Genomic DNA, 20,095 nt, shown 5'->3' with positions numbered 1-20,095 from the left:
GATGATTTAAACGCCAAATAAAACTTTAAAACCAATTAATTAATTTTAAATCATAATGGTATTTCACCAAGAATATTAAATATGAGAATAACGCTGGCTTTGTGGTCGACAAAATCAGACTGCCTGTGGACACAGCACATACTGCCTTTTTACTTTACAGTAGAATAAAAGAGAAGTCTTTTTTCCTCAGAATCGTCATGGATACCGCCATGGTCCGTTCTCAACCAAAAGTAGTACAGACTGAGTTAGGATAACACTTCGAGTGCTGTTGATGCCCTGGAAAAAAAATTACAATTTTGTAACCATTTTATTTGAAGACAAATTGTTTCAGGATGCATTTTATTCAACAATAGATTCTGAACAAAATATTACAAATGATTCATCACCTCTCCCTTCATCCTCCACAGAGAAAGATTAATTGTACCTGTAAGAAATATCCCTGTGCTTTCTCTCCCTCCTTCTTTCTCCTACTGCTCTCATTACACATGCAACTCATTAACTGGGATGTCTGATTAATTTTCACAATAACTGGACTCGTGATAAAGAGCCCGGTTCAAATGAGACATTCACCCTACAGTTCAGATGCCTGCCTTGCTTTGTAATTCTTCCTATGAGTTGTGGTGTGATTTTTGCATTCAAATGGAGCCTGCTGCTCTGACATTATGAAAAGTCTCGGATATGACTGGCACAGCAAACCAGCAGCAATCTGATAAATGCTGTTTCCCTCCTTGTGTCATCCTGTTTGGATGGAAAGAGTAAACGCCGTCAAAGAATCACCTGCAGCAGCTGAGGGAGTCGGCTCAATAGGATTCTCTGGGAGGCTAAACTCCAGCGTCTCTAGTGACGCCTGCCTTTGCCTGCCATTTCATTTCCCTGACAGTGGAGATAGTTTGTATATAAATACAAAAAAGACAAACCTCCCCTCACCCTAGTGCTTTGTCACACTCCCTCAGAAGCCAAAGATTTTTTTTTCTCTTTCTAGCGTGAAAGAAGCAGCGATATAAATAAACAAATGTGCTCCACACAACAGCGAGAAACCGCGGGGCGTCCCTCTAGAGTGCTCAGTGGCACTTTAAAAGCCTGTTGTTTTCTTATTCATAGAAGCAGTTTTTGTAGGTCCTTTTTTGAAATGCCGTACATGACCTCCTGACTCTGATAGCTGGTGTTTTCCTGTATCCACGGCATGCCTTTACGGCTCCAGAGCCTCGTGTCAGAAAGGAAACGCCTGGAGCTCAAATACACAGCCTGACTGACAGGGGTCAAGAAGTCTTACTGTTTGTAGATACTACCTGTACCAACTGAATGTGAACACACTAGAACAGTGATGTATTTAAAGATGATGTGGTTTATGCTTTAAAGTCATCTGCAAGTCTTAGTTTCCCAATAATCATTTTTGCTCTTAACTCGTTATTTGAGTTTGTCCCCTTCATGTTGTATTTCCTGCTCTCTATCCTCTGTTACCCAGGTTACAACTGTATCCAGCTGATGGCTATCATGGAGCACGCCTACTATGCAAGCTTTGGATATCAGATTACTAGTTTCTTTGCTGCTTCCAGGTAACTGCACATCAATATCACTATGATTTATGTATTGTTTCACACTTAAAAACCTGTAAAGCATTAGTTATTATCTCAGTGGTTTTCATTATATACCCCCTCCCCCATCTTTAGGCTATTTATAGAGAATGTGTTTTCTGCATTAGTTATTCTGTTTATTTGCATACTGTAATTACCTGTATGTGCAGTTACTTACTTTGTTAGTAGTAGAAGTGTCCATTCTGTTCCTGGAATAAATTGACCCGGAGGATTCGATGCTTCACATACTGCGCGTGGTGGGGAAGACAAAAACCAGTGTGCGTTTGCATCAAGTGTGTTAAAGACATCTTTAAGGCTCTTTTTTTTATTAGAACAAAGATTGTCTAGCTTGGCTTTAAAACATTCAAGAGTTTGGCTCAGCTGTGTTTCCAGCAGCTCAAGATGTGTTTCCAAATCCATCAAACACCTTTTCCAAGACAGCTCTTGGCTCTGTGTTTGTCTTTTCTTTCTTTTGTTCAAATCAACAGCCCCAACACGGTTGCCAAAGTATCCAGGACTAAAATGTTGACGATTATACATTTGGGGTGCATGTTTTGTTACTTGCAGTGTTTCACATGTCCGTTTCACCACTTACCTTGCCACTAACAGCACCTGCCCCTAAGAAATACCAGAACAGTTATAGAGAAGAATCTAACTGAGCAACTTCCCATGTCATAAAAATTCACCTCAAATCAAGGTTAGAAAAGTCTGACACCGGCAATAATCTCCCTGTAAATCCATTTTCCTGTAAATCCGGAGAGTGGAGGGAGTTGTAGATAAAGATGGGCTAGTCTTAGTATTTATCTTCTCTCAAAAATTCCTCCTTCCTTGCACATAGTGGAGCAGAAACCCAAAGTGTAATGTATATAGTGTAATTTCACCCATGATTGATCTCTCAGTGTCATTTAAAACCTGAGCGCTGGAGTAGCAGGGGAATACTGTCACTATGTGTTCTGTTTTGCAAGGAAGTTGATGTTATGATAGCTGTAAGGACAGACAGGATGTCATATGGCTTTATGAGAAGTGTGTGGTTAAAATATGTGTGTCTATAATGGAGGTATGCAGGCATTGACCTTTTTATTACCCTTCACATAATATGAAGGACTTTAGAGGAGTGGATGAACTTTACACAAATGACCCAGGGAGGACAAACATATTAAAGTCCCCATGAAACACAACTTCAAGACTATGTAACAGCCATGCTGTGATGTATTTCTAACTAAAACGGGATAGAACCAATCATAAGGCAGTAGGCGGGGCATAATGTTGGGATTTTTTTTTTTTTTACATTTTCTATTTCAATGTCTTTTCCCTTTGTCATGATACGTTTGATGTCTCGTGTGAAGAACCTTGAATTGCCATGTTGCTGAAAAGTGCTTTAGAAATAAAGTTGACTTGAATTTGATTGGATCATTAGCTTCAACTAAGCTTTCTAATTGGACAAAAATTAGTCAACACCCCCGAGTGCAGGATGAGTAATCAGACATTTGAAACGTTTTACAGGATTAGAAAATATTGTTATTAAGACTAAAAATACTCAGATGATGCTTTCACTTTTTAGTGATCAAGACATGGCGAACCTTTACAAATGTGTACACATGTGTTTGTGTTTGTAGTCGGTACGGTACCCCTGATGAGCTGAAGCAGCTGATAGACGTGGCTCACTCGATGGGCATCGTGGTGCTGCTGGACGTCGTTCACAGCCACGCCTCCAAGAACACCGAGGACGGCCTGAACGCCTTTGACGGCTCCAACTCGTGTTTCTTCCACGCTCCGCCCAGAGGGCAGCACAGCCTGTGGGACAGCCGCCTTTTCAACTACTCCAGGTACCTCACCGTCTCAAACAGAGGATGTCACTCACACAAACAGGGTCTGCAGTTATTGGAAGTTAACTCATGTTTTAAATATATATGTTAATAACCTAAAGGCTCTTCTTCCAAACATATATCTATAGTTAACAGACTGTCTGTTTAACGAGATTGAATGGAAATGATGTACATCACACCACCTACACATCGTCCATAAAGATATACAAACAACAAGCTGTTTATTTAGCATAATTATGCTTTAAGTTTCTGGCATGGCAATATGTTGTGCAGCGATGTACGATGTATTTTTAGATGTGCATATGGTTAAAGACGGTTTAGAAGTCAATTTGATGCATCAGTTTTGACAACTGTAACTTTCTTTTTTCAAAAAGGTGGTAGAAACTGTCAAAGGGAACAATCACAACTGAGATGTTTTTCTGGAGGTTGAGAGAGCTGTAACATTTCACACAGAAAACAGTGCGATGTTTATAATCATGATACATTTAGTTACTGATATAGAGAAGCAGTGAACATGCAGCTGCTCCACAGGCTTTAACAGAAAGTCTGCATGAACCCAAAGCGGTTCTGGATTTACTTTTGTCTTTGACTTGCTGCCACTATAAATAAAATGGGGCGGCTGTGGCTCAGTTGGAAGAGTCGGTCGTCTTTGAACCAGATGTTCGGGGTTTGATCCCCAGCTCCTGTAGCAACATGTCCAATGGGTCTTGGGCAAGACTCTTAACCCCAAGTTGCTCCCACTGGTTTGTTGGCGGCGTATGAATATGTATGACTGGAACTAGTTACTTCTGATGGTCACTTTACATAGCAACCACTGCCATCAGTGTGTTCATCAGTAGGTGTGACATGCGGTCTTAAAGCGCTTTGAGTAGTCTGAAGACTAGAAAAGCGCTACGCAAGCTCAAGTTCGTTTTTCATTAACCAAATGTTATTAAATCTCACCTTTTTTTTCTGAGCCTTTAAGTGCTTCCACGAAGTAAAAGCAAAAAAAAACCTCGCTGTTGACTATGATTTTTTTTTTTTTTATCTCCAGTCCACGTTATGTTCTATCCAAGGGATTTCACAGCGCCATTTAGCTGTGCCCTTGATGCCACACTTCCCAGAGAGATTTAAAATCCAGCCATGTCTACTTCATGAAAGTAAATATTTCCCTTTGAAACATTAATGCTCATTTATCAACCTGGTTTCAGAGGTTCTGACTTTAAAACAAATATGTAGAAGCAGCATATGAACAGATTGATGGATGAGGCCATGTGGGAGCTGACATACCACTCTTTATATTTTCTCAGCCTATCTGATACTGTGTGATGTGTTGAAGGTCAAAAGCAAGACATGATCTCAGAATGACAGATTACATCTCTCACCATAATGGCTGTGCAGTCGGGTTCGCTGTTAATCGGATATTCCTGAGGCATAAAAAGGGCTATTAGTGGAGATGTTAGTTTCCTCAAATGCTCTTGATTTTTTTCTTTAACTTTTTACACATTTGGCCAGACAGGTGTTGAATGTTAATGCATCGTGAGTAATGATTGGATGTTAGCGTGTTGGCAGGCTTAACTAATGTTCCTATTTTGGCTCATTATAAAAGTGAGAGAGAAATCATAAAAGGTCTTAAGTTGCAGGCTGTTTTGTGACTCTGCTGGAGCTCGCTGTAAACTGTAACTATTGATTGGAGTTGTTGTAGGCCTGTTAATTAAGTGCCTCCTCTCTCCTGTGTACAGAGAAAATGACCCCAGCACACATTAAAGGAACAGCCACTGTTGAGTCTATCAAATGCCTTTTTTAAAACTCGCTTTTAATAAGTGTATTTGTGTTCTGCAGCAGTTTCCAATACATTATACGATGTTAAGTGTCAGGCATGGGGTCTATAATAAGAGAACAAGGTTCTTCTTTCATTAGATATTGAACTCTCGTCATATCCGAAGCACTCATTAAACACGGTGCAGACATATGCCACGGCTGGGAGGCATATGAGGAGCCATTTGTTAAAGCCCAAAGGAGCTCCACAATGTCATCGCCCGTTCATTTGTCTTGTCTGCCTCGCTCAGGTTGTTTGGACATGTCGTTTGTGTCAAGCTCTTCTGCTGCTCCCTTTGGAAGGAAATGAAGCTCAGATCTGAGCGAAAAACACGGCCTGTTTTTAATCAAGCAGCCCTGCTATCAGCCATCACACTGTGACCATGATGTTCTTATTAGGGTGACAGAAGCAGACGGATACTGACTATCAGAGCAAAAGATATCCTTTCTTTACAGCTGCTTCTTCTGCTCTGCTTCCAAGGCTGCGTCTTTATCGAAGAACACTTCTTTTTAGTTTTGCATTTTTACTCAACTTTTTCCACATGCAAAGTTGAACTGAGAGAATGCGGTTTAAAGAGATGCCTGATATGTAATTGTTAACGCAAGTGCCCTTTAAGTCAAAGGCGACTGCATTAGAAGACAGCAGACTTGTCTATTGTCGACGCTGAAGCTATTGAGTCTGGAGGTTCTTTGCACTTATTTTCAGAATATTTCTTCTCGTTCTGCTTCTAAGTCATTTAATTGGATGAATCATTCGAGTATAAAGGTGATAAATTCTCCGCTTGAGTCAGATTTGAGGTGATCTGCTCAAAGTGCCCTTGGAGTATCAAAGGACGTTGCTATTAAAATCCACTGACCATAGGATAAAAGCTTTCCTTCACTGTGAATCATTAAGTACATTGTATGGAAATATGTAAGATACCAAGGCAGACATTCAACTGCTCTTCATGTGATAAGCAGAAACTAACACGGGGAAGCCTGTGTTTTTTCATGGCGCCTCTGTAAACCTTTTACAAAGATGTAAAAGTCACCTTGAGGCGGCGACCGAGTAAACGGAGCTCACTGTTCGGTGGCAGTCATAGAAGCGGAGTCGTTCTGCAGATCAGGGTCTTCAGATGTGAGAGTTCTGAGAAGCTTGATGTTGGCTCGTTCTCTAATCCCCCACCACCTCTCTCTGGATCATTTGCATCCATTTTTCATCAATCTTTTTGTGAATTCTTGAGATATGAAAATAGGCCTCAGGCCAGGCTTTTGAAACTCTGTTAAACTCTTCTCCGTGTTCTCATGCTGAGAGATCGGCCCTGTGTTTGAGGACCAGGGAGCGATAATTCTCTCTTTGACAAGATTATTGTGTGTGTGTGTGTTTTTATGACGTTCAAATATTTGTTAATAATGTGTGGATGGGACAAAACAAATTGTGAATATTTCTGTGCGTCTGTTTCGCTGTGATCCTTAAAGGAGGAGGATGAAAGACAGAAATTAGACTCTGCAAGGATGTGAAGTTTATTCAGTAAGAACTGAAAAAATGAAGCATCAAATAATGAAGGTTCTCTGATGTATAATATTGGGCTAAAATCAGTAATCAAACTGTGTTTTTTTTTTTCTTTGTAATGCTCCCTTACAAATCCGATTTGTCATGCAGGTTTCATTACTCTGGTTTTCATTAATTGTTGTGTTTCATATTTTATTTTTTTTACTACATGTGCCCGAGAGATTTCACACTCTTTTCAGTAGCTACGTAACAAATACCGTGACAGATACTTTTCCAGACACATGACATTTGACTGTGATCTCTATGCATCTTTACTTTTCAGATTTACTGTAAGTTTTCAGCTGTTGTCCGTTCAATGTGTCAGCCGAACAGCCTTTTTTAAATGGTGAAATTCTAAAACAACAGAAGCGTACACAAGGGACGACATGTAGGGAAGCAAAGAATCATCCTGCTGATAAATGACAGGTTTTTATTTTAAAGAAGCAGAGCAGAAACCATCACAAAATAAAAATCTATCTATCTCCCTTTGGAACATTTATGTCTTTACATACTTGGAGCAACTTTGCACAAGAATTTGGTCCTGACGTCAGTCTGATCAGGCTGGAAAACTCGCACACAAACGTCAACATAGTTAGCGTAATATCTTTGGGTATTTAGTAGCCGTGACTTATTTACCTGCCCCGTCATGTGACAAAGCGAGGGGGAACAGTTTTCTGAGCTTGATGTAGCTGTGGGTATGCATGGACTCTGGTTGAAGCTGCATGTTGAGCTTCTAGTGGGTTCTTAATGGAGATAGTGGGTGGGGACGTTCCTGTAATATATCTCTGTCTAGTGGTCTTTCTCTTGAACTGCAGAGTGTGGATTCCATGAATGTGTACAGCAAATATAATTTTCAGTTAATCATATAAATGAGGATACTGCTAGAGGGGCTGGTGATGTTCTCTATACTGCTCTTTAACTTGTGCCTCAGACATTGCTCCGTGTTGTAGTTGTTTTAACTGCATTGAGCTAAATAACAGCTTGCGAACAGTTCTGAAGTTCCACATTAACAAATACAAAGGAACCATTGCCAGCTGTGGCCCGTTCTCCCGTTGCTACTTTTCACCCATGGGAATGTTATTCCCTTTAGCAAAGCCTGAAGGCTGCACCCTCCCTCATGGCTGTCTGCCAAGTTCTGGCGCACCTCCACTTTTAACTAACCAATCCCAAGAGGTCAGCGTATTGACACACATAAGGGCTTCCAAAAAAACATTTCTGATGGATGGCGGGGGGGGGGGGGGGGGGGGGGGGGTTTGGCAGATTGTACCAGTGCACACTTTGTTGAGTTCCTTCAACATCTAAGTTAACAATAATCTCATCCTAACATGAATCTGACCCTGTAAATCCTGTGACAGAAATATATGGTTTTCTGGCAAAGGCCTGAAGGCAAACTATTCCCCTGCGCTTTGCAAGAATACAGACCAAAAGGCCTTGATACTTTTAGGTGTATGAAAATGAGAAATTCTCCAATTGGGAAGCAGAATTCACCAATTGCATTGCCAAAGGTTTAAAAATTAGTTAAACTAGTCTGAATAATACACAAACACAATGTAAGAGCAGTTGATTTGATGCATTGCATGGCAGGGAAGAGGTCATACAGAATATATTATGTTTGTCTGACATTTATATTTTCGCTCCCAGAACTTCCTGCATGGACTTACAGTATATGATCTTCTGCTTTGATAGCCTGTCTGGGTGGACATCTGCCGATACAAGAACCAACAGATAGGGAAGTTTTTGGACATAATGTATTCCATCTAAATGCCAACATATTTGAGCAATACCTGGCTGTACATGGTTTCTGCAATAATGTTAGGAGGATGGTCATTTATTCCCAGGTAAAGGTCATTTGGAGATCTGCAGGGAAGTCTAGTCCTTGTTGCAGTTGTGCAAGCAGGACATGGCGGAACCAATCAGAGTGTATCATGATAAAGAAAATGTCTTTGAAGCATCTTTTAGTTTACGGTAATTCTTTCGGGATGAAGTTGATTATTAACCTCAATCTTGCTTCAACCCAAAGTGATGATAGTCATCTAGCTAGCTAACTGCTAGTGCTATGTATTTACATACTTGCCTATAATTAACTATATTATTTTAGATTGCCATACCATTTATAAAACATCAGTGATTATGCAAAAGAAACCCTTCAGAGATATCCTGAATCTACTCAAATGTGGTGCATCGGAGAAAACTGAGATGGGGGAAAAATTGGCCTGGCAGACAGCAATTGAAATGTGAAAGGCAGAAGGTACAGGGTGATACTAATTACAGGTTGCTAAACATACAAACAGTCTCACAGGCAGCAAAATATCCCTCCTGGGATGACAAGCAAAAGCAGCTAGCTGCCAGGCAACCTACAGTAAGCCAGACAAACAGCAGATATCTGACACAAAGCACAGAAAAACAGGGACAGTGTGAGGCAGAGAGTTTACCCTGAGAGGCTGCCTGCATCAGCACACTGTCTGTAAGGATGCTTTACAATGTGCTACAAAGTGAAGACATGTTGTTCTTGTGCTCATGTACATTGTTAAATTTATATCTTGTCTAAAAAGTAAGAGACACATAGCACATTGAAAACTATCAGCAAGTTGTATCAAGAATGTAGACTGCTGTGACTATTTAATGTAGCCACACTCTGAATGAATAATTCCTCGATTTAATAAATAAATAAATCAAATAGCAGGAATTGTGAATTTATTGCAGGTGCTGCTCCTGTCAATGTCTGTATCCTGGCTGCATTAACGACTGCAGGGATTGGTAAAAAGCCTGAAATACGTTAAATGAGGCACCTTATTTGTCCTTTTTGGTCCAACAAATGCCCGCCATCCATCAGGCTGTCAAGTCTCGTTGTTTGAGCATCACACTTCTGGTGGAATGACCTGTCAGCTTCCAGAATTTATTTGCTCCTATCTGCAGTTTACCTGTGATGTTGTGAAAACAGGGACTTAAATCTGCCTCTCTGCCATCATGACAAGTTGCCTTGACCTGATATGCAAAATTGACTTCTAGAAACAAACACAGCATGTTTGTGTATCTGCTCTGCGTGCACCAGAACATAAATACTGTAATATGGGTCACAGCGGATGTTCTGCTGGAGGAGGAAATAAGCTCTGATAAGGAGCAACTAAGCATGAAGCAGACGCGGGGAAAAAGTCTGTTATTTGAATTGGCTTGTAGTGACTTTTGTAGCAGCAGCGTGTGCTTGCAGGTAAAACACGGCACCCATGATAGATTACCTTATCTTCCTCTACAAGCAGCAATATTACAACTTTACTCTATTAGTGTTCTCTAAGCAGGTTTCACTGTCATTGCTGAGCTTTAGCATGAGGACACTGTAATATGCAACTGGCTTGAGTATTAACACCACAGGCCGAGTGATAACTTCATTGAACTGCATAGATAAGCAGGGATTGCATCGGGTATAGAGATCTACTTTCCCACTGTAATTGGACTTGATGATGAATGGCGTTGTGGGTCCTAATGTGGCAGTACGGTTTCATCTCAGGCCTCTGGCTCTCACTGGCTATTATCTCCATCCCGTGAGGATACATTGTGTCTGAGCCTTTGTTGGCTCTGCGCAGCGGAGTGGAGGACCTAATCTATTTATCACAGGGTCTGCGTGACCACCCAGCCAGGCTGCTATATCGGATCATACCAGACTCCCTTGTGCTGGTCCTCAGGGGAAGGAGGAAGCGCCGATGTAACATGCAGCTTCACACCTGTCAAACAGAGCTGAGGTTGGTCATCCCTGAGGAATGGAGCACAGACAGCAATGCATTTAAATGTATTTTGTGTCATGGCTTACTTGGCCCCAAAAAAATCTGGGGTTTAGTCTTCTGCCATGGAGGATGTAATCCTTAGCATTTAGTGTTGGAACATTCAGGGTTTGAATCAATGATACGATTTAAAGAAGAGGTACTACTAAGAACAAGAACAGTCGAGTGTTTTGATGGGTTTTTGTATTTCAAGATTTTACAGAAGTGTTGTTGAAGCATGAACTCCTCACTGCTCCAACAACTTTTTGACATGATGAAATTGCATCATTCAAGCAAAGAATGTCGAACTGCCCCTCAGTGTGGTGTCAAAACTGGAAAAAAACAAAACAAATGAAATTCAGTATCTAACTTTTATATTTCAGGGTCTGGAGCAGGTTTTCAAAGTTCTGTTGTAGATATATAGAGAGCTGAAGAGAAATGAAAACTCCCTGCTGATCTTCTAAACGTAATCTTTTAATAATACACTTTTCGAAAGATGATGCCTCACAGTCAAACTCTTCTGGTTCACTTGTTTTGTCTCAGCAGGGGTGGTAAATATTTTAACGTTTCTGTTTTTAGTACAGTGGATGAACACAATTTCCCACAAGCCCAAGACTAGTACTAGAAGGATTTCACCATCGTGATGGTGCAGTTTCTTTGTGTTGTTTTATTTTGTTCTGCACATACGATTACTCACCACACCTTGTCCAATAGAAACAATAAAAAACAATATAAGTTTTCTTAAATATAACAGAACAATGCAAACAACAAACTCCATCTTTAGGGTTCATTTGTATAACTAAATGATCAAATGGATGAAAGAAGTGATATTAAAAATCATAGTGGTCATTTTAAAAGAAAGTGTTGTTTGATAACTTTTTTTATGGAAGCCATAAGCAGACATGCATCATCAGAAAAATAAAACATACATTAGATTTGTCCATATACAGGCACACTAGAAACTTTGTTGCATTCATATTTGGACCTGACTGTGCAGAGATGTTCTGACTTGGGATTTTCAGTCTAAGCTCACATTGAGTCATTGTCGTGAATGTGTCATACGCCTCTTTCAGACAATCTGTGTACGATGTTCCCTTTGTGGCTCACCTCATAGGCACAACCAAATCTTGAGTTTTAGCCGACGTTTCCATGGCGACACTGCGCTGTATGGGAAGAGGTGAGGCTGCGTGGAGTACTTTGCCTTGAGTGGCTGTTCAGATCACGATGACTCTTTCCATCGCTCAGTCGGAAACAGGAAAGGGGGCCATTTATGGAATCCACCTCCTCCTGCCTCCTTCAACACAGGCATGATTTGTAGCACGGCAACCGAACACAGCCACAAGTTAGTCTTCTGTATTCATGGAGTTTGTTAGTTTTACCCATTTTTTTTTTCTGAAAGTATTTGCCCTCTTTCTCGTAGGGCAGAGTAGCTCGTCTGATATTGAAGGTGGAAGCCAATGATTTATCTAATCCCGAGGAGAGGGAGCTCTGTTCCCCTGCATGGTGTTTGTTTACCCAAGTGTAGCATAAAATCCTATCAGTTCAAATACTCAGGGAGGGCCCGGCTACACTAAACGCTGCCCACTGGTCATGAGAGTGGTCTGATGGAAATAGGAAAACTTTGCTGTGCACTGTAAGCCACCGAGTCATCCTGATAACTGGAAACGTGAAAGACAGAATCCCCTCTACGGTGTAGTTAATGAAAACACCGTCCTGTCACTGACACCCCATCTCCAACATAATGGAGCTCTGCTTATCAATATGTGACTGTCCTGTAGCGGTGAAAATTAATCTCTGCTGCTTTAAGTGCATGATGAGATGTGTGAATTATTCACAGCTTCTTGTTTATCTGACCTTGAGAGTGTGTGTGTGTGTGTTTTCTAGCTGGGAAGTGATGCGGTTTTTACTGTCAAACCTACGCTGGTGGATGGAGGAGTACTGCTTTGACGGCTTCAGATTCGACGGTGTTACCTCTATGCTGTACCATCACCATGGCATCGGTAAGGCTGCTTCATGTATTTCAAATGAATAAGCAAATCATCCTCCTTTTCTTAAAAACCTACATTGTGAATTCTGCAATGACCTCCTGCAGCCGGGGAACATGAGGCAGCATTGGAATTATTGTGACTAAATACTTTAACCTTTTATGTACATAAAATGTTCAGAAGGCAAGGCAGGTGGGAAAACATTGACCAGCTGATCTTCTATTGATAAGCCATGTTTTTTTAGTTTTTGCATAGAGAGTAATCAGGTGAATGCATATTACCTTTCTAAATATGTGCAAAGAGCACTCCCATGTGCTTGACATCATAGTCAGTGGAGCTTTGAGCATTACATGATATTTTTGTTGCTGTCTTTTCTGTTCAGATGTATTGACTGCAAATACATTTAAATCAAATAATCAAAGAGAGAATCATATATTAATAACAAAATGTAATGCACATAATTGTGTAGCCGAAAATGACTCAAGAAACATCAGTAACAATGAAAGCGTCACCCTGAGAGAGAGATGGAAAAAATCGATATAACTATTTTGTCTCCAGTCTTTATTATACATATTATACTACAATTATTCTTACAATATCTTTGAATCATGAAAGGTGCTACTTAAAGGTGTCACCTGACTGTGCAGCCTGTGTACTTGTGAGCAGTTATTGAATCGATGTGAGATGTACAGTTTCTAACATTAATGTGCCTGATAATGAGCCGTTAAAATGAACATTTATTTCAGTTTAGAAGTAATACAAAGATATGACTTACAATGGCCTTTGCTTTCCCTAAAACAGTGAAGCGATAGATTTAAAAAAAAAAAAAAAAAAAAGTTTAGTTTAGATAACAGGATGAGTGTTGTTGACTGTGTGGGTGTTCCTCCTCAGGCACGGGCTTCTCAGGGGACTACAGTGAGTACTTTGGCCTACAGGTGGATGAAGACTCTTTGGTTTACCTGATGCTTGCCAATCACATCCTTCATACCCTTTATCCTGACTGCATCACTGTTGCAGAGGTAAAAACAGACTTTACCACGCACACCTTGAGCATCCTCTCACTTTGCAATGACACTGCCCCCGGCCATTATTAATTAAAAGCACTTATTAGTTAGGCATAGCTTACTTACGTATTCATTGGTGCAATTAAGAACTAATGCAAAAAGAAATGGAATGTCACTCTTTCGTAGCCTGTGGATGGGGTTTTCTTCACATAATGTGTGTTGTGGTGTGAGTGACTACTGGGAGAGAAACCTGTGCACACAAAGTGAAAATGTGATATGAAATAGTGTGACTTCTGTGCAGGATGTGTCAGGGATGCCGGCTGTCTGCAGAGGAGTCGAGGAGGGAGGGCTTGGCTTTGATTACCGTCTCGCCATGGCCATTCCTGATAAGTGGATTCAGGTAAGATCACTTGCTTGTTTATGCGTCTTATTTTTCTGTGCCCCTTTCTGTTGTTCCACAGTGACTTTAATTATTCACGCGGTAGGCCTAAACTTGCTCAGAAACTCTGTGAGCCACTAATGCAGTAGAGAAAAAAAATCTGAAAGCGTTTGCCTTCAAAACGGGGATGAAAGACAAAGGGAGTGACAGGGCATGTTAGGAAGCATTATACACTCTTGTGCTACATTACAGCTGAGCCTGTTTGCTAAGCTTTTGAGCCTTTTAAGAGGCTTTCAAGTGTGAAACTTTCTGTAGAAACATAGTGACGCAAGGAGCTTGCACTGTATTTTCCTTGAGGAACCTTCACAAGGATGCGCCTGGGTACATCACGTTGACATACGGAGAATTTTGTTTTCACCTGGGTAGAAGATCCTACATGCACAAGGGGAAAGAAAACAAACAATGGGCTGCTGCATGTTAGGAATACACTAATTCTCAGAATAGAAAAACTAATTGGCCTTCAGGTGCCTGTAATTTATTAGGACAGACCTGGGTCGAAGGTTATACCTTCATCAGACTCCTGATTCTATTTCATACAGTATATGCTGCTATATTCTCTTTGCAAATTCATTGTATACACAATGTATTCAAAACTGCGCTAAGTTCTGCAGTTAGAGGGGTTTTGTATTATATAAAAACTCAATCATACACTTCGCTGAACATTTCATGCAAAAACTGAACCAAACTATGCATTCATTCTCACCTGAAGATTTTCCACATGGATTGACTTTTGTTATCTGTATCATGTTTTTTTTTTTTTAAAACAATATTGAAATGGATGATTGTTTAAATAAAGCTACAAACACAACATACTGTAACTAAAAAGTTTTAGTAAAATGGAAAGGATAAGATAAAAAATATTGCCTGTCTTAAGAGGCTCAACATGCTGTGAGGGTGTTTGAGAAACTGATGGAGGTCTTTGTGCGTTTTGTAAAGCCAAGCAGCGTTATCTTTCCTTAATCCTACATGCGATGTAATAAGAAGGTCATTAGTTACCCCTGTTTGAACAGAGATATGAATAAGTGATGGCAGACACTTGCTTGTTATTGAAAATGAAAGTAAAAGAAAGATGAGCTTTAATAATGTTAACATGAAGGTCAGCTAGTCACTTATCCAAGCTGAAATGTCTTTTGTTTCTTTTCTTCTCTTGTGGAGCTGTTGAAGTCAGCTGAAGTCACGTTTACTTTTACTTTGATGCATTATTCAGTCTGAACGTCTGTCCTTCAGGTAGCTTATCTGCTGTCAAAGCAGAGTTCGTTTTCGTTCTGTTTAAACTCGCTGCTCTGTTGATTTGGCCCAATCAGGTTGACAAGTTAAAGAGTTGAGGAACAAATAGAAACACAGATTTTAAACCAACAAATCGATGTGTCAGACCCTCCACTAATTCAAGCTATGATTGGTTTATTTATTATCACTCAAACAAGAGGGACGATTAGCTGTAGAGAGAAGTTATGAAATTAAAAGTATAAAACTTGCATGATGTTTCATCTTGTCATTATTTTTGCACGACAGCCTCTAATCAATTAAATGTGTACAGCACATATTGAGCGTTGAAGAACCTCACTAGATTTCTGATGGCTAAAATTATTAAAAGAAAATTGACAGGGTAATTTTTGTATCAGTTTTAAAGGGATAAAATTCTTCCTCTGTGAGGATTAGCCTGCTGTTAAAATCTCCTTTCACTGACTAAAGTGTTTGTTGTCTTTTATGCCAAAGATTCTGTTGACATATTTGGAAGGTTTGACTTTTGGTTCCACAAATATTTTCCTAAAGTTAAAATCTGACTTTGAAAAGTAAGAGAAGAACAGGTTTGTCTGAAAACAAAATGTGGAAATTGTCTAGCATATGAACTGTATTTTCTTTGCAATCGTCGCTGGTCGTACTGTGGAGCAGAAAAGCTTGTTTTTGTAAGTCTTTAGTTTTATCTGTGAAAGCCCTGTTGGGTAAAGCAGTTGTTTGGCCTTCTGTCAGCGTGTTTTGGGGATTTTCATGTTTCCTGGTCATCACTATCAGTCATGCTGTCTTTGTTCTGCTGTCTTTAACAGAATGTAGCCCGTGAACAACATTTAAAACACAAAATTGTCAAAAAAAACACCCACTGAAGTACAAGACATAGACCAGCCCCCACAGGCAGGTGTCTGTACAAAAGAAACAATGTTATGTTTGTGAAGGTATTTATCCACTGTGTTTCCAGTATGAACATTTTCAGTAACAATTTATTGTTTTCTCATTTATGACTTGCAGGAATACAACAGTTTTAGTGTTTTTTTTGTTTTTGTTTGTTTTTTACTCCTAAAGATAATATAACATAGGACGCCTATTGGTTAAGTCGCACACCATGTACAGAGGCTATAGTCACCCCAAACGGACGGCCCAGGTTCAAGTCCAACCTGCAGCTTCTTTCCCCCCAACTCCCCAACTATCCACTTTCCTATCATGTAAAGGCATAAAATCCCCAAAGTACATCTTGAAGATAATGTTACATTAAGATTCTTTCACTATATCAACATTTTATATTTATATTTGACTAATAAGAGATGCTTAAAATAACACCGCTCAGCAAGTGGCAGTGGGAAGAGGCTTGTTGAAGACCGAAACACTTGCACTCAGAGACGATTTTAATGTGGTTTAGTAAATGACATCTAAACCTCCTTAGTGCTCTTACATAATTAAAAGTAATTCATAGCAGATAGAGCGTTAAAATACATCATAATCGTGGCCAACACCATGAGAGAAAATAAATAAAAAAATATGGAGGTGATGATTGCAACATTTTTTTCTGATGTGTCATCCTTTGTCTGATACAGACTTTATGACAAGGACAAAAACATTCATTTGGATTACTGCATGGGTAGTATAATGGGGTAAAAAACAACTACTAAAATATTTAATACCACTACACATATTCTGCTACTAATCATTACCATCATCCAGTGCTGTTAAACCATCCAGCGCTGCTTCAGACTGGATGGGAAACTCTGGGCCTCAAATGTTCTCCATCCTTCCAAACAAGTGTTTAAGCACCCTTTAGCTGGCCACTTCAGTCCAAACTGACTCTGTGAGAGCACTTAATGATCCACAATGGGAAAACATTGTTTGTAACTGGGCAGCCATTAGGTATCAATGTCCAGAACTGCATGGTGCTGAAGCTAACACGGGGACAGTGCAGCAATACCAATCCTTCTATCCACAAAGATAAAAAGATAACATACATGTCCTTTATTGAAAGTACTGTATCAAATAATTCCCCAGCCCTAAACATGCAGACTTGCTCTGCGAGAGCTTTTTTTTAATACCGTTAGGAGAATTGTGTGCCTCCTCTGGACACCTCGGATGTACTGTAGTTACTTTGGATCAGTACTTAACTTGGACTATGCATCGTCAGTATGAGACTTTGATTTTTGTAATCTGGCAAATATTGCTTTAGAGAGTACATTTGTAGGAAGGCAGGCAGGCAGCAGGTTATCTCTGGGGATTTGTCAGTCTGTTTGGGTTGGCTGGTGGATGAATGTGGATTGTTTCCTGCTCTGTCTTGTCTGTGCATGTATCTGTGTGTTTGTATTTGGAAGGCCTTTCCCTGTTTGATATTTGAGGAAAACAGTGTTTGCAGAATACCTAAAGAGGTTATCTGTTGTAAGATTCATGAAACGCTGTCTTTTTTATCCACTGGCCAACATTGAAAGTTCTATTTACTCATATTTTGGTGCAAAAGCAAACCAGAGTGTGTGACCTCGCGCCCCATGCGTCCTCGTGCTCAACGGTTTCTTGTGTTTCTCGATGGGGGAAGTCTATGCATCGTTAATCAAGTCTGTCTCTCACAGCGGTGGGTTTAACTTAACGGCGAGGATGGAGGGAGGAGAGGAAAGGGGCACAGAGATGGAGGGGGGGTGGGAAGAGAGGGAGATAGTCCCAGATTTGACCTTCCTCATTGATGCTTGCAATAGCTGTGCGGCAGGCACCGCTGAGACGCAGAGTTTTCACAGGATTATCCTCGGGACGCCTCTGGAGACGTTGTTGCTGCTATTACTTTGCAAACAACATTGCTTGCAATGCAATACGCGTTTAGATACTCCTACTGGTTGCATTTTTTTCAATTAAATGTGTTGCCTCCCTGAGGAATGGGATGCCATGTGAATGGTAAAGCTTGGGGTAAGAAGCAAGTGAGCAGCAGGATTCTTGTATTTCTGTGCAGGGAAGCATTCACATGAACGCGCCGTGGTGTAGTCAGTGAAGTGCACTCAGGGCTAGCCTAGCCTCTTCTCACAGAGTGTCAATTAGGGAGGGATTTGAATGGACTGAAGTGGAGCCTCCAGTGAGGTGTGTGCTGCTGAGAAGGAGCCCTAGATCCGGGGGGCGGGCAGACAGACAGGCAGGCAGACAGGCTGGAAGAACAGAAGGAAGGAGAGACAAAGAGATGGAGCAGCGAGACTGTGAGCTTATTTATAGATTCACATGTGTGCGCGAATGAGTCTCTCCAGCGGGGGCTCATGCTGCGTTTCGTCCTCAGCATGACTGATTGATATGACTCATTTACTGGCTGCAGAAGGCTGTTAGGACCAACCGGCTGTGAAAAATTAAGATATCCTAATGAGAGGACCAGATAAGGCGCACAGCACAAGTTTGGATGATTCGATCTGATTATAACCATAAAATGCTGTCACTCCTAATGGATAATGTTACAAAAGCCCTCTAATTTAACAAGCACCCTTCCCTCCAGCTACAATAGATTGAGATGTAATTGAAACAATTAGAGGCGGAGGAGGTAGAGGGCTCGCTGGTCGCAGCTCGGATAAGTGAACGCGATGCAGAGAATTCTCCGGCATCCCTCTGCTTCTCTTAGCTCCACAACTCGAATGACCTCCGTGTCAATTGTCCCGTTTTTTTTTTTTTTTTGTTCCTGTTCCTCCATTTATTTTAATTGAATGAAAATATCAGTGGGCACAGCTTTCTCCTCATTACTGTCAGGGAAAAATCCATTTCTCAGCCTCGTACTTCGCTCTGTCCGTCATTCTGGAAACACTTTAAATTAGCACGACTAAACAAAATTCAGCCTTTAGCAATGATGGATTCCAGCTTGTTTATGTAAACATGTGAGCAGCTTCACCGCCAGCCTTTAAAGGGCGCCCACTCTCTTGACCCCATGGCCCCTTGGTGTCACCCTCCTCTCGCTGCCTTTAATGGCAGCATAACAGCTTTATCAGCTAATTGCACTGTGAGACCTCCCATGGTATGGTGCCAACAGGCAGAGCAGGATTTAGTCAGTGCAGGTTTCTTCAGGAAAGCTTTTTTTTTTTTTTTTATAGGCAAACTGTGAGGTGAGCTGAAGAGTGTCGTTCAGCTGAGCGGGGCCTCCGGCGGAGAAGTGTGTGGGCTGAAAGTTCATTAATTTTCCAAATTGTGAAAAAAAAATAAAGATAGGGAGGCATTAGCTTGATCCATGGACTTGAGTATTGCACACCCTCGTCTCTGCGGGCGCCACTGTACTGTAGGTGTGAAGAGAGGATGTCCCCATGGCAACGCCAAACAGCTCCTGTGTAGTGTTTGCAAAAGCAGAAGAGGAAGGATGCTCAGGCACTCACTAAATGTAGAACAAGAGCTTCACCATGAACACATCTCTGTGTCTGACTCCTCCCGGCACCGTGTGAGGGTGGAGGAGAAGCTCTTGAATCAGTCTCAGCATGTCAGTGGCGGCGAAGTGACCTCATCCTGCACTGCTATGCCATTTTTTTTTTCTTTTTTTTTTTTCTTAAATTTTATTTCTGGCTCTGCCTAATTAATCTGGGCACTCTGGTTGGCTCCTGACAGCCGGCTTGTAAAGTAAGATTTGTGCACTGCTCATTATCATTGATGAAGTGGAGTGTCAGCGGTGCCAGGAAGCTCGGCTGGTCGGGGCTGATGTGGGTGAGCTGGCGGTGGGGAAGTCGTCAACCCAGTCGCTCCTGTCTGCGCTCCGACAGTCCCACTCCCAGATTAATTGCTCCCGGACCACTTTTGCGGTTGAATTGAATTGTAATGATTCATAAGGAAGTGTAAAGTGTCTGATTGTACGTGGATGTGGAGGCGGCTGGGATGATCTCCGGGGTATTTCCTGCACATTCAATTGTTTAGCTTTTAGATTGGAGCTGGTTGAGAAAAGACGAACCAGCGTTTAGAGGATTTATTTATTTTCAGCTGGTGTTGCATT

The 20,095-nt window shown here is 41.0% G+C and overlaps 1 protein-coding gene across 1 annotated transcript in view; it reads left to right on the top strand.

Annotated features, from left to right (window-relative positions):
* The window catches only part of gbe1b (glucan (1,4-alpha-), branching enzyme 1b), a 73,541-nt gene that overhangs the window by 18,556 nt on the left and 34,890 nt on the right, over positions 1 to 20,095 (top strand). The window contains exons 6-10 of the mRNA XM_061046968.1: positions 1,466 to 1,556; positions 3,191 to 3,400; positions 12,368 to 12,483; positions 13,360 to 13,487; positions 13,774 to 13,872. Of these exons, the coding sequence (XP_060902951.1) occupies positions 1,466 to 1,556; positions 3,191 to 3,400; positions 12,368 to 12,483; positions 13,360 to 13,487; positions 13,774 to 13,872 (644 nt within the window). The remainder of the gene's footprint in view (positions 1 to 1,465; positions 1,557 to 3,190; positions 3,401 to 12,367; positions 12,484 to 13,359; positions 13,488 to 13,773; positions 13,873 to 20,095) is intronic.

This window comes from Labrus mixtus, chromosome 9 (genome assembly GCF_963584025.1).
Source record: "Labrus mixtus chromosome 9, fLabMix1.1, whole genome shotgun sequence".
NCBI lineage: Eukaryota > Metazoa > Chordata > Actinopteri > Labriformes > Labridae > Labrus > Labrus mixtus.
This window is presented reverse-complemented; position numbering and strand designations above follow the sequence as displayed.